Source organism: Pelodiscus sinensis, chromosome 2 (assembly GCF_052426305.1).
Source record: "Pelodiscus sinensis isolate ZL-2025 chromosome 2, ASM5242630v1, whole genome shotgun sequence".
NCBI lineage: Eukaryota > Metazoa > Chordata > Testudines > Trionychidae > Pelodiscus > Pelodiscus sinensis.
Genome location: NC_143053.1, coordinates 37,636,756 through 37,651,738, shown reverse-complemented (window position 1 = coordinate 37,651,738; position 14,983 = coordinate 37,636,756). Strand labels below are relative to the sequence as shown.

General features: G+C 44.8%; 1 protein-coding gene across 18 annotated transcripts in view; it reads left to right on the top strand.

Annotated features, from left to right (window-relative positions):
* Window positions 1–14,983, top strand: part of SPAG1 (sperm associated antigen 1) — a 96,558-nt gene that overhangs the window by 63,654 nt on the left and 17,921 nt on the right. For all 18 annotated transcript variants that reach the window (XR_016348697.1, XM_075920292.2, XM_075920291.2 and 15 more), the window contains 2 exons: window positions 2,040–2,181; window positions 3,753–3,879. Coding sequence is in view for 17 of the 18 variants with exons in the window: in XM_075920292.2 (XP_075776407.2) it covers window positions 2,040–2,181; window positions 3,753–3,879 (269 nt within the window). In the remaining variant the exon portion in view is untranslated. The remainder of the gene's footprint in view (window positions 1–2,039; window positions 2,182–3,752; window positions 3,880–14,983) is intronic.

The following is a 14,983-nucleotide window of genomic DNA, read 5'->3' as shown; positions in this document are numbered from 1 at the left end:
CCTGATAAATTGAAGGTGTTTGTCTGTGGGATTGGAGCAAATCCAGTTGTATTTTAGGGCCTGGCTGTAAACAAACTTGCCTTTGTATACATCTGTTTAAGTCTTTATATAGGTTAAATTGCATTTATTCAGATTCCTAATTTTTTTATTTTTTGTTACGTAAAGAAATGTATCATTCACATTTTCTGTTTATTAGATTAATATTTTACTTGTGATTTGTATCAAGGTCTATTTGAATTGGAATTCAGATTAAATTAATATAAAAATCAGAATTTTTAAAATTAGCAAATAAACCTACATTAAATGTGCTAGATACATAAGGTAATAAAAACTTTTTTGTTTTTGCATTTGAACTGACTAGTTAGTTCACCCTAACTCGGCCCTCTGGAGTGGTCCCAGACTCTTTCCCTTTAATCAGTTACCTGATTATATCATTTTAATAATTTAAGCAGTTAACTTTTAAACAATATTTACATGCCCATATTAAACAAAGGAATTTATAATCTCTACTTAATGAATTGAACTGATTATTTCTGGTCACTATTTTCTCCGGATTTTAGAAATAGTGCATGTCGGAGCATTTATTTCATAGATTGGAAGAGGAAAACAAGCCTTATTGCTTTTTTCAACTCCAACTTGGTTTCTTAATTTTGAATGCATTTGTCATTTAATTGATCTAAATCAGTGGTCCCCAACCTTCAGAGGGTCCCGGGTGCCCGGGAGGTGGGGCCACTCACGCGCCAGGCGCCCGGGAGGTGGGGGCCACTCACGCGCCGGGAACCCGGGGGCGGGGCCGCTCATCTGGGGGCACGCTAGGGGACTGGGATGCCCTTGCACCCGGCGCCGGCGTGTGCCCTAGGGCCGGGGCTGGGGCCGCCCGAGCGCCTTGTGCCGTGGGCCCGGGGCCGGCACCGGCGCCGCTCAAGCACCACGCGCCCGAGCGCCTGCATGTGCCCCGGGGCTGGGGCTGCCCGAGCGCCGCGCACCCAGCGCCAGTGCGTGTTGCGCACCTGGGGCCGGCGCCTCCCGTGCCCCGGGGGCGGGGCTGGCCCAGGTTGTCGGCAGGCGCCCACGAATGCCCCGGCGGGCGCCATGGCACCTGCGGGCACCGTGTTGGGGACCACGGACCTAAATAAACAGAAAAGAAAATATTTTCTGTTTACCTATGGAAGAAGATACTGCTATCAAAAACTGGTTTAGCACTTCAGCAACTTAGGTTTTAGGTGCTTAGCTAGTAACTTCTACCAGTTCAGTGTTTTGACTTTCTTTAAAACTGGGCACCAAGTATTGTTTAATTTTATTTTTGGTGTAAGATTATAAGTATTGGTCTTAATGCAGGTTTTCAATTTTAATTTTAGATGTTTATTTTTAAAAAATAAGATGTTTTTAATAAAAAAAATCTAATTACAATGAAAATATGTTTTATGTAAAAGGTAGTTGATTTTTATCTACCATATGTGATAGGAACACATTGTCACAGAGAGAAATTATGCACACAGATAGTTTGCTTCATTGCATTCGAAATTGTTTTCTTCAGTAAGCTAGAAACGAAAAAATTGGTATGATTTATCCTTACTAACATCCTACCTAGTTGCCAGTTTACCATAAGCATTATGATAGATTGTCTTCAAAACAAATTGTAGACTGGATAGTGAAGTGGTGCAGTTATTTGAGGGATTATTACACCACTACTCCATCCACCAACATCACTGGTAGGGCTGCAGTGCAATGCAATGCAGCTATGTCATCCCTCCTGAGTATGCACACATGATTGGGAAGGTAGAAGTGGTGAATGTGTGGAACCTTAGCCCTGCCTTCTTTCCCAATATATAGCAACTTTTGGAGAGCATACACTGTGCCAGGTTTATGTCTGGTACAGTTTGTTTTTTCCTTGGACCAGTGAAGATAAGAGAGATTGTGACTCAAGGAATCAAAATCATGATCTTTAAGCTACTACAGGGCCAGTGTATTGTAATCTGGGTGGGTTATTAATAAACTGGTCATTTTAAAAATAATATTTTTGTCCTTTTGTTACCAAGGTAAAAAAGCTGAGGAGAATTTCAAGATCCTTAAGAATGAAGGAAATGAATTTGTAAAGAAGGGTAAATATAAAGAAGCTCTAATGAAATACAATGAGTGCATGAAGTTAAATTCAAAGGAATGTGCTATCTATACTAACAGGTAAAGAGCTGAAATCTCTGCCATATTTTATAAGTATACTAAATGTAAGCTGGGGAATGGTCCCGCTATTGTGGGGAACTTTCCTCGCTTCTATACTACCCCGGTGAAATGGACCAACGAAAAGATCTGAGTCCCTGCTCCCACTTCCTTTACCCAACAGCCTCCCTGACCCTGAGGGCTCCCCTTCCATTCTCCTGAGTAGCAGAGTCCTCGAAATCCCAACAAGGCTGGGCCCAGGTTTCCTGGGGCTTAATCTCTGACCTTGTAGTCACTTGGGGCAGGGGCTAGGGTGTCCCCACTCCGGGGTGCTCTCTTCACACTGCATGCTTTCTTGACCCAGTGATCATTTCATACAGTTCAAAGTAAATACAATTTATTAAACATCAACTGATTAAAGAGAAAAGAATAAGAAAAAATGACAAAGGTTAAATGAGAACACACAGTCCTGCTCTGTAGCATGGGGACGAGCAGTCTGCAGAGTGTAAGGACAGTTCATAGTCTGTTCCTTATAGGTCACAGGGCTCTCTCTCAGGCCCTGGCTGTGCTGCAGGGGGGCTGCAGGCCTAGTCTGGCCTGCAGGGCCTCTTGGCTGGTGGTGTCTCCCTGCCCAGAGACTCTCCCCCTACTTTGCTGGTCCCGGCTGCTCACCACACCCAGCTGCAGGCTGTGCTGCTTTGCCAGTCTCCATCTCCTTGTGTTGCTTCTCTGTCCCCTTTGGCTCTTGGATCATTGCAAAAGATCCCTTATTCCCGATTTTAAGAGGAATAAGGGATCTTTCGGAAAAGGCTTTATTTTCCGAAAGATCCCCGTCTAGACTGGCGCTTTTTGCCAGCAAAGCCCCGAGCCAGAAAAAAGCGGCAGCCATGTTTATGCAAATGAAGCGGGGAAGATTTAAATCCCCTCTTCATTTGCAATTGCGCTGTGTCTAATTTGCATCCCTTTTACGGAAAAGGGGGGCAATCGAGACACAGCCTAAGAGATATGGATTTATGAATACTATTGGATCTGACTTTGTGCACTTCTTCAAATACATTGTTGTCCCTAAGTCAGTTCCAGCTATATTCTTGGTCCTAAGGAGCTCCACTGCCCTGGCAGCTCAGGTTCGTTTGGCTCTGGTATGTTCATTGGTTCCAAATATGCTGTAATCCTATCAGCTCCCACAAATTAATAAGGATTTTACTGGGAGAGTATTTAGATATGAGACCTCCAAGTAATACCTAGCTGCAAAATGCTGCAGAAAGTAGTGGTAATGATTTACTAGGTGGCCCTCTGTTTTTCCTTAGCCATTATTTAACTGATGTCCCATTGAAGTATTTAGGTGTATTATAGTGACATAGACATTGATACTGCAAATACTTATCCCTGTGTTTAATTTAGCTGTGAAAGTCTCATTGAGTTATGCTTGAGAAAATATTGCAGGAATTGGCCATGTGAAAATATTATAAATCCAGTGCTGTGATAACTTATAGCATAAGCATTTTTGAAGAAATCCATTTTTTTTAAGTTATGCTTAATTCTAACAACCAACACAATTCCCTTAAACTGAGCTGTATTTTATTGTATTATTTTAGGGCTCTCTGTTACTTAAAATTGTATCAATATGAAGAGGCTAAACAGGATTGTGATCGTGTTCTTCACATAGAAAACTCTAACATCAAAGCTTTTTATAGAAGAGCTCTAGCATACAAAGGACTACAGGTAAGAAAAAAGATTGAGACAGGTATCCCTAAATATTTTTAAATAGTTACAGTGAATATACAAATACAGGAGAGGTATGGTATTTTGATTATTTTTGGTAAAGCACTTGGCAAAAGTAAAGCACTGCACAAGTATTTTGAGTCTATAACAATAATTTGAATAACAATTTCATGTAATTGATTCATGCATGCAGTAATGTCAGGAAGTAACTCAGTTTTGGTTAACTGGAATTGAGTTAAAAAAGATATCACCCTGTATGCTGTTGTATGAGCCTCTAATGTAGTGGGTGATATCCTCAGCAAAATGAAGACTGAAGCAAAGAATTCGTTTAGCTTCTCTGCAATGACTATCATCTCTGAGCACTTTAATCTCGATTATCCAAAGCCTCCTTGGTTGTTTAGCAGACTTCCTGCTTCTGATGTACTTAAAAAACATTTTGCCATTACTTTTTGAGTTTTTGGCTAGCTATTCTTCAAACTCCATTTTGGCTTTTTTTTTATTATATTTTTACACTTACCGGTAATTTGACAAAGTTTATGCTCCTTTCTATTTTCTTTACTAGGATTTGACTTCCACTTTTAAAAAGAGGTCTTTTTATCTCTCACTGCTTCTTTTACTTGGTTGTAAAGTCATGGTGGCATTTTTTTGGTTCTTTTACTATATGTTTTTAATTTGGGCTATTCATTTAAGTTAGGCCTCTATTATGGTGTCTTTGAAAAGTTTCCATGCAGCTTGTAGAGATTTTACTTTTGTCACTGTACCTTTTCATTTCTATTTCATTTCTTCGTTTTTGTGTTCCACTTTCTGAAATTAAATGCCACAGTGTTGCGCTGCAGAGGTGTTTTTCCCATCACGGGAATGTTAAATTTTAATACATTAAATTTAGTCCACTTAGGACTAATAGTCTCTCCCCTTGTGGGTTCCAGAGCCAGCTGCTCCAAAAAGCAGTCATTTAACACATCAAAAAATTTTGTCTCTGCATCCTATCCTGAGGTAATGTGTACTCAGTCAATATGTGGATAGTTGAGTTTTTTATTTTGATAGCCTCTCTAATCTCCTTTAGTATTTCATAGTCATAGTCACTGTCCTGATCAGGTGGCCGATAATATCCCTACTGCTATATTCTTATTATTGGAGCATGGAATTACTATCCACAGAGATTCTATGGGATATTTTGGTTCAATATCCTCCTTTAAAACAAGGCACGCTAGTTCACCCATTTTATTATTTAGACTCCAAGCTTTGGTGTATAAGCACTTTAATAATTGTCGCTATTTATCTGTCTGCCATTTCCCAATGTATCAGACTCTTTTTCATTTGATTGTGTGTCATCTGATCTGACCCATGTTTCCATCCTCTCCTCCTGACAAGAACACAGAGACATCTCCTCTAAGAGATATCTGTCCGACCTATGTGCTCCTCCGCACCCATCGGCTTTCCCCCAGCCCTTAACATTAAAAAGGTTGTAGAGCAGTTTTTAAACTAAGTGCCAGCAGTCTGGTTCCATTTTGGTTTAGGTGGAGCCCATCTTTCCTGCATAGGCTTCCCCTATCCCAAAAGTTTCTCGGTTCCTAATAAATCTAAACCCCTCCTCTCTACACCATCATATCATCCATGCATTGAGATTCTGAAGCTCTGCCTGCCTACCTGGCCCTGCATGTGAAACTGGAAGCATTTCAGAGAATGCTACCATAGAGGTCCTGGATTTCAATCTCTTTCCTAGATGCCTAAATTTGGCCTCCAGAACCTCTGTCCTATCCTTTCCTGTGTCATTGGTACCTACATGTACCACGACCACCGGTTCCTTCCCAGCACTATACATAACTGTATCTAGCTGTCTCAAGAGATCTGTAACCTTCATGCCAGGCAGGCAAGTCACCATACAGTTCTCCCAGTCATCATAAACCTAGCTATCTATGTTTCTAATGATTGACTCCCCCATTATTAACACTCGCCTTTTCCTTATGACTGCCACCAGTGAAGGGGAGAGCAGACTGGGGATGGAGTGCCAGAGCGGGGGGTGCTCAGTTGGCCGATGGAACTGAGGCCCCCTTGCCTTCAGGTGGAGCACACGTGGGTCTGTGCCCACTTCTCCAGGCAGGCCAGTGCAGAGTCACTGGGGGTGCATCAAGCTGTCCCCTGCAGCCATGGAGACCTTTGTATCTTCTCTGTCGGTCTTCTCCAGCCTTACCATGGCGGATCTGCTCCTGCGCTGAGCCCCCAGTTCCGCCCCTTCCACCTGAGGCCCTGCACTCCTGGGATCCCAGATCTTCCCACACACACCTTGCCATGGGGGTTGGTTATTCTGTCAGCAGCCCTTCCTGATCCCATAGTTCCTGTGTCGGTGGCCTGCACCCAGGTCTGGACCTACACCTAGGAGAGAGACTGGCTTTCAGCACTCAACTATTAAAAATGGTCCAGTGCTACTGGTGTTAAACCTAATTAGGGAATGGGTGGTCCAGCCCACCGCCCACTCAGGCCCACCCATAGCTACACCTCTCCTCTTTCAGATATTTTTAATCTGCCTAAAAATCAAGGTAAACTTTTTTAGCAATAATGAAGCGATACTATGAGTCTGGCAGTCAAAAATGCAAAAAAAAAGATGAAGCAAAAAGACAAAGTGAAGCAGAAAGACAGTTTATCTTATTTTAAAAATCTTGAAGTAGTGAATAGAGGACATTCATCAAAAAGTATGGGTGAGGAAACATCTCACTTATCTGATCACTTGCTGAGTGGTGGGGATACCATGATGACTGCAAAAGTTGAACAAGCGGACTCTGAAGTGGCAATGGAACTACAAATAATGGCAATTTTGTCAAAGTACTGGAAGAAGCCTACCCTGAAGGCCTTGCATTATGGCCAAAATCTGTTTCATTGGACATGATAATTCTGAGTGAATTAACCAAAAAACATAGGTAATACGGAAAATTTGAGAAAAGCGTATGATGTTGGAGGATGAAAGCAATTTAGAGGTCTTCATGTGTCCCGCTTTCTGAGGATGAAGAAAAATTGGACCACAGAAATGAGTAATTGGTTGATTTTTTTCCTCTGGAAACCAGCAAGGAAGTCTACTATTATGTTTGCAAATTATTCCCTGACCAAACTAAAGGAAAACAAACATTTGATGATGGGCACTCTAATTGGAGAAATGTTGCAAGAGACATTGCTGATTATGAAACTTCCAAAGATGTAAATTGTCTGTGTTATTGGCTCAGTTTGGCAAGGAGTAGCCTTATTGGAGGAAAGTACTGAGACATGTTGTTGCCATGGTGAAACTGCTGTCTTCTTTGGGACTACCTCCAAGAGGAAACAATGAGCCATCAGTGTCAAATTGAAAAGCTAATTTTTTAACCTGCCTTGAATATCTTAGTGAATTTGACAATTTTCTCAATGAGCATTTGAAAAATTATCTGTATTGTCACTCAGGGAAAACCAACTTTTTAATGCACCAAACCTACAATGAATTAATTACCATAATGGCAGAACAGCTCAGATACCAATTCACTGAAGAAGTAAAGGGTGCCAAGTACTATTCCATAGTGGTCGATTCAACACCAGATTGCGAGTCATGTAGACCAATTAACATTAATTTTAAGATTAATGTTGAAATGGTGAAATTGTAGAGTGTTTTCTTTGTTTTGTCCCACTAAAATCCCAGACTTTTGAATGTCCAGAAACTAGAGTTTTGGAAATCATTATAAATTTAGGTTTGGACATCAAAAATTGTTGTGGGTAGTGCTTTGATAACACCACAAATATGGCAGGAAAATATTTAGGTCTACAGGAAAGACTGAACAAAGCAAATTCCTCTGCTTTATTCATACCATGTTCCAGCCATTCCATGAATTTAATTTGCAACACTGCAGCCACATCTTATGAAGCTAAACATTTTTTTGACTTCTTTCAAAACATGCATGCTTTTTTTTCTCCCCCACACATCGGTGGAATATGCTACAATTAAGCTTGGAGCAGGCAAATTGAAAACATTTGATAATGAAAAGAATTTTTGACACTAGGTGGTCTACTTATGCAGATGCTGTTTTGTCTTTGAAAATGAGCTATGATGTTATACAGAGAACCTTATTAGACATTACCACATCAAACTCTGAAAAAACACGTGCAAAACTGAAATAACATCCTTAGCAGAAAAGTTTGAAATGGTATGCTATTGCTGTTTTTACTATTTTGTGGAACCATTTACTTCCAAGAATTAATGCCATCAGCAAATCACTGAAAAAAAGTTAATACAAATGTATTGAATGCTGCACAATTGTTAGCCTCAGTTACAAGTTTTGTCATGGAAGTTCGAAATGGCTATAGTTCCATGGAAGCAAAAGCACTAACATTAATAGGAAATATAGATTCTTCTGATATATATCTGATGAGAACTGTAAAAAAACCCAGGAAATTATTTTGCAATGAAAAACAAGAGACCATGAAATCAATTTAAAAGGGAAAGAGAAGATCATCATTGAGATCGTCAGTGCAATAATAGTACAATTGCAGAGTAGAGGTGAATTTCTAGAGAGAACATAGACACAGATGTTTTTGAAGATTAAGTGAAATATTTCATTCATTTTATCGAAAACGATGAGTTCTGTGCTTCCAGATCACCATATGATTTGTATAGACTTGTACATGACTGGTTGCAGGCAATCTTTCCAAATTCAGAAACCATTCTGAAAATATTTTTAACAATACCTGTCACGGATGCTTCTGGTGAACATTCTTTTTCTGTGTGGATATGAGTTTAAATTATTTGCAAAATACGGTGAGTCAGGAACATTTGACACATTCAGAAATATTTACAATTGAAAGTGCCTCTTTACAAAATCTTTAAGTCATCATAAGTAATATTTTGTAAAGAAAAAGTGTTGAAAGAAAGCTATGTGAATAAATATTTTTAAACATTGATTAAGTTTCTTCAGAGTAAGTTCATTTTTATTTTTCCATTTATTTGTCATCTGTACAACTTTTTAACATATTTTTCATGTTAGCTTAATGCAAATGCAAGCTTTCATCTAGACCAGAAGTTCTCAAACTGTGTTCTGAGAACTCCATTCAGGTGGACTGAGGAAAGGTTGTTATGTTTTTTTTATAAAGCGCTTTTATCCAAAGCACTTTGCAATAGTTAGGTCATGGTACAAACAATATTCGGAAAGATCATTAAGTGGTTTACCAAGACCCTCAGCAATTTTCAAGTGGTCTGTGGAAAAAAAGTTAGACTACAAAAACAATCAAGGTACTTCACTTCATTTTTATTTACTACTTATTACTTATAGGAAGAGGATTAAGAAAAAAGAATGAAAAATGGTAGGGGCAGGAAGAGTGATTGTTCTTTTTCTTGGCTGTGTCCCTGGGAGGAGGGGCAAAAATGAAGCTGAGCACAGTGCCCCACTAACTCTAAATCTGCCACTACCTTACACCCCTCATCTTGCTATCTCCCATTGGCTAGCTTAGGTGAAAAGCATCCTAATATGCTGGCTTTTGTGGATCCCATTCTAAGGTGTACATCTGTCCCCCATTCATTTGGTGCCTAGACACACTACGCAACTCAAGCTTTGTGAATCCTAATGAATTTCTAGGCACTAAAAAGTTGGGCATGGTAATGCTCAGCATCACCATGCTGAAATTTCTTTGAGAATCTAGCTCTTTGCGTCTAGCTGTTTCTGGATTATGAAGCTGTAGCCTCTAGCTTTTTTGGCACATATGATAACTTGTTTGTTTTTTAAAATATCTGTTTAAAGCTAAGTGTATTTTCAGAATGAATATATTAAGTATATTATATTAATCTTGAAAATGGCGTGACATTAAGTACCATCATGACAGCAAATTAGAAATACAAATATACATAAAACATTGTTTAATAATTCATTTGCTAATGGGGGGTGGATTTTCTGAAAGCAAATTATTCACAAATTGGATATTTACATATATAAATATTTAGCTGCCTAACATTAGTTTAAAGGAACAGTGAACATATTCCTAGCTTTTTTTTCTTTAGCAATATTATACATTTTTAATCCAAATCTAGATTCTTTCTACTCCTCTGCAGTCAGTATCCCAGCATTTTTTCTGAATAATTGTGAACGAGAGTGTAGCAGTTAACTAATTCTACTAGGGCATCTATAATTCTTTGAGTAATTGCTCATGTGCATTCCAATTAGGTGTGTGCACACGTTGTCAGAAGTTTTTCCCTCAGCAGTACCCTTAGGGCTGGCAGGGAGCCCCCTGGAGTGGCGCAAGTATATCGGCCCACATATACCCCTGCTGGCCCCCTCATCCACTCAGTTCCTTCTTACCGCCGTGATGGTCGCTGGAACAACCCTCAGCTCATCTAGTGATATTTGTCTTCAGTATTGTTCTTTGTTTCTTCAGTTACCTTAAATACCTGCAGTTAAGTTAAAGACTCATTTGTTGTTTTCGTTACTGTTCCCTAGTGCGGCGCTCTGTGTGCCTGCGGCAGGGTATGCCCAGCCCACAAGGCTTTAAGTCCTGAAAAAAGTGCCACAAGCCTATGCCCCGCGGCGACCCTCGTTCCTTGTGTTTCAAGTGCTTGGGGGAGATGCACCTCATGGAAGCCTGCAAAATCTGCAAGCCATTTAAGCCGCGCACGAAACGCGCGAGAGAGTCGCATCTTAAGATCATCCTTATGGAGGTGGCTCTCCGGCCGGTACCGACATCAGAGTCGGCACGAGATCCTCAAAGTGCACTGGCGTTGGTGCGGGACTCCCCCCTGCACCATGCCTCACCAGCACCATGGAGACCCCGAAACCGGTCTCAGTTTCTGGCACTGCAGAAGAAGAGGAGGCCCAACAGGGGATGGTCTCCTGCTAGACATGCACCCTCTGTTTGCCCTCCAGTGGGGCACGTAGTGCCAGCAAGTCTGGAGCCCGGACCTTCCAGGTTGGGCGGATCTTCCTCCCAGCATAGGGAGTCGAGTCCATTGGAGGACTTCCCTGAACCCTCCACACTGGAGGCCTTAGAAGCGACAAGGGTGCTTATAGACTCTTCCCTCTCACCGCCCCCCACTCCAGCACCCTCCAGGTAACACGGGTCGTCACGGCACCAGCGGTCGAAACAATCTGAGACCATGGCACTGGAGGCCCGGGCCTACTGCCCCTCCCTCCCTGCTCCACCAGCACCGTTCGCGGCACCGATCAGTGGCACACTACCCATGGTGCCACATCAGGATGCGGCACTGGATACACCGTGGTACCATGCCCTGACACTGGCTTACACTGTTACGGCACCTACCTCTGCACCAGATGTCTGTATCACCATGCCACCACCTCCACCTCGGCACCGTGGGAAGCTGGAATCTGTGGCCAGGCATGCAGCTGCTCTGCAGGTGCCTGTGTCGGCTCCTCCCTGACCCACCTTGGAGTATACGTCTGACTCCAAGGCAAAATCCATCTCGTCTTCTTGGGGCTCCCAGTCTCAGTTGCCGCACTGCTCCCAGCACCATAGTCTGCCTTGTCCATACCAACAGCAATGGACATAACCAGTCCCAGTACCGGTGCTCCAGCAATCGTGGCCTTCTCAACCTCCGGCCCAGTGGCCCTTCTGGACTCCTTGGACATATCACCAGGCCCAGGGAAACACCCCTTCCAGGTCGGCTTCGGTCGCTTTGGGTCCTCAGGCCCCTCCTTCGGCGACCCCATTGGTCAGATCGCCAACCTCTGGCCAGTCATTGCCCCTCCGGCCAGCAGTTACCAGGTCCTTCGGGGAATGTGGCTCCGGTGAGCCAACCTCCCCCACCCTTGTCTGCTGGCACACCACAGGATCCGGCGCATTTGGGGATATCTGTCAAAGAAGTCCGAAAGGGATCATCATCCTTCTCCCTTGATGAGGCTCTGGGAGACCCTGGACCATCCATGGCCTCTATGGATGCCAGGGCCCACCTGGACCTCCTCCAACGTCTGGCCCAAAGTTTGGGAGTCTAGATGGATAGGGTGTCTGATGACTCCGTTCCCGTGGTGGACATCCTCTACGCAGACGCCCCCTCTAGAGTGGCCCTCCCGATTAACAAAACAGTGTCCAAGATCTCCAAAGCCTTGTGGCACACTCCTGCGTACATCCCCCCTATGGATAAGCGGGCTGAAAGGAGATACTTTGTCCCCCAGGTAATGAGCATTTTTTTCCCAGCCTCCACTGGGCTCTCTCGTAGTGCAAGCCATGAACCAAAGAGGAGAGGCAAGGTCAGCCCGCCATTGTTCCTAAGAACAGGGAGGCCAAGAAAACTGACCTGCTAGGCCAGAAAGTCTATACATCCAGCGGTATCCAGTACTGCATTGCAAACCAACAGGTCCTCTTGTCACGGTATGCTTTTAACACCTGGGCCTCGATGGACAAGTTCGTGGACCTGCTTCCCCGAGATTCCAATGCTGAATTCAAAGCTCTCCACAAAGAGGGGAGAGTGATTTCCAGGGCAGCTCTCCAGGCGGCTTTAGATGTGGCTGATGCTGCTGCCTGAGTAATGGCCTCAGGGGTGGTCTTAAGCCGCAGTTCCTGGCTCCAGGATTCTGGGGTTCCCCCAGACCTCCAGAACACCATACAAGACCTCCCTTTTGAAGGCCCCTCACTCCTCTCTGAGCCAACTGATCAGAGGCTCCATGGCCTGAAAGACACTCTTGCTACCCTAAAATCATTGGGCATGCCCACCTCGGCTACCCAGAGGCGCTCCTTCCCCGTTAGGAACGTTCCTAGAGCACCTCATCAGGGTCCACGTACCGACTTCTCCCGCTGTAGAAGCAGAAGCAGTAATGGCAGGAACAATAGGCGTCGCCCTCGCCCAACCCCAGACCATAACCAGGAGCCCCCCAAGAAACCCTCTGGTCCACGTCAGGGGTTTTGACGAGACCTACGAGGGCAACTTTCCAGTCTCCCCATTTCTCTTCCGGGACCATTTATCCCATTTTACCCCAGCCTGGAGGTCTGTTACTTAGGACTGCTGGGTGCTCGAGATAGTGGAAAGAGGTTATGTAATCCCTTTCCACGCCCCTCCTCCTTCCCAACCCCCATCCCGTCCCTTTTCAGGGACCTCTCTCATGACCCTCTGCTTCAAGAGGAGGTCCAACATCTCCTTACAATAGGGGCAATAGAACGCGTTCCCCCCGAGTTTCGGGGGAGGGGATTCTATTCCCGTTACTTTCTGGTCTCGAAGGCCAAAGGGGGCTTGTGTCCCATCCTGGACCTAAGGTCCTTCAACTCCTTCACCGCCAAAGCAAAATTCACAATGGTAACATTGGCGTCCATAATTCTCTCACTAGCCCCCGGAGACTGGCACGCTGCCCTCGACTTAAAAGACGCTTATTTTCACATTTCCATTGCTCTCCACCACCGCAAATTCCTCAGATTTACTGTGGGCCCAGACCACTACCAATTCATGGCCCTCCCATTTGGTATTTCCACGGCCCCTTGGATCTTCACCAAATGTATGGCGGTGGTAGCCGCTGTGCTCAGGAAAAGGGGTATCCAGGTGTTCCTCTACCTAGACGACTGGCTCCTGAGGGGAGACTCGGAGTTGCATGTGCGAACCCACATCACCATAGTGCGCGCACTTTTCGATGATTTAGATCTTTTGTTAAACTTGGACAAGTCAACCCTAACGCCCGCTCCGATAATAGAGTTTGTGGGAGCCACTCTGGACTCTACCTCGGCAAGAGCCTCCCAACCCAATTCCCAGTTTCTCACAAAAGAGGCGACAGTCAGGGAACTCCAGAATTTTCCAGTGGCCACAGCCCAGACTTGCATGCACCCCCTGGGTCTCATTGCCGCCTGCACTTATGTAGTGCAACACACCAAGCTGCGCATGCGCCCGCTACAGATGTGGCTATCGCGAGTCCACAACCTGGTCGTCCATTCATGGGACAGGGTGGTGACGGTCCCCGCCCCTGTCCTTTTTGCGCTGAGCTGGTGGACCAACCAGGCAGAGGTCTCTGCGTCGGTACCATTTTCCAGGCCGTTACCGTCCACCCGCCTTGTCACAGACGCGTTGGACACCGGCTGCGGAACCCACTTAGGAGACCTTCATACGCAAGGTATGTGGTCTGCGGACAAGATCTCCGTGCATATCAACATCAGGGTGCTCCGGGCAGTCCGACTGACTTGTGCGGTTTTCCTTCTCCACCTCAGGGGCAAGTCTGTCCTCATCCTATCAGACAGCACGACAGTGGTGGCGTATATAAACAAGCAAGACAGGGCCTGTTCCCTCACCTGTGCTTGGAAGCAATTCACCTGTGGGAACTTTGCATTGGGGCAGATATCCCCCTGATGGCCTAGTACCTCCCAGGCTCCCAAAATGTCCTGGTGGACAAACTGAGCAGGACCTTTGCAAGATACGAATGGTCATTGAGATGGGATGTAGCCCAATCTATCTTTCATGCATGGGGGTCTCCCCATCTGGACATCTTTGCCATAGGGCAGAACAGGAAATGCCACCGAATCTGTTCCCTCATGGGACAGGGCTCACTGGGAGATGCTCTCCTTCTCCCCTGGCTGCAGGGCCTACTAAATGCCTTCTCACCACTCCCGCTAGTCCACAAGGTCTTACTCACGGTGTGGGAGTTCAGGGCGTCTCTGATTTTAATCGCCCCAGCATAGCCCAAGCAGCACTGGTTCTCAACCCTTCTCAACCTGTCATGTGAGAGACCCATGACCTTCCCACTACTCCTGGACCTGATTACTCAGGACTTGGGCAGGCTCCGCCACCCAGACCTGCACTCACTGCATTTGACAGTGTGGAAGCTCCGTGGCTAACGGCCAAGGAACTTCAGTGCTCAGAATGGGTCCAGGAAGTCCTATTGGATAGCAGGAAGCACTCCACTAGGACCACATACCTGGCTAAGTGGAAACAGTTCTCTATCTGGGCTGCCCAGAAAGGGGTACACCCAAGGCGAGCTGTGAGTCCCTTGATCCTGGATTACCCGTTGGACCTCAGTCTCCAGGACCTCTCTTCCTCCTCCATCAAGGTTCACTTAGCGGCCATTTCAGCCTTCCACCTGGGGGAAGGGGAGAAAACTCTGTTTGCCAACCCAGTGGTCAACAGGTTTCTGAAAGGGTTGGACAGGCTCTACCCACACGTCTGCCAACCTGTCCCCCA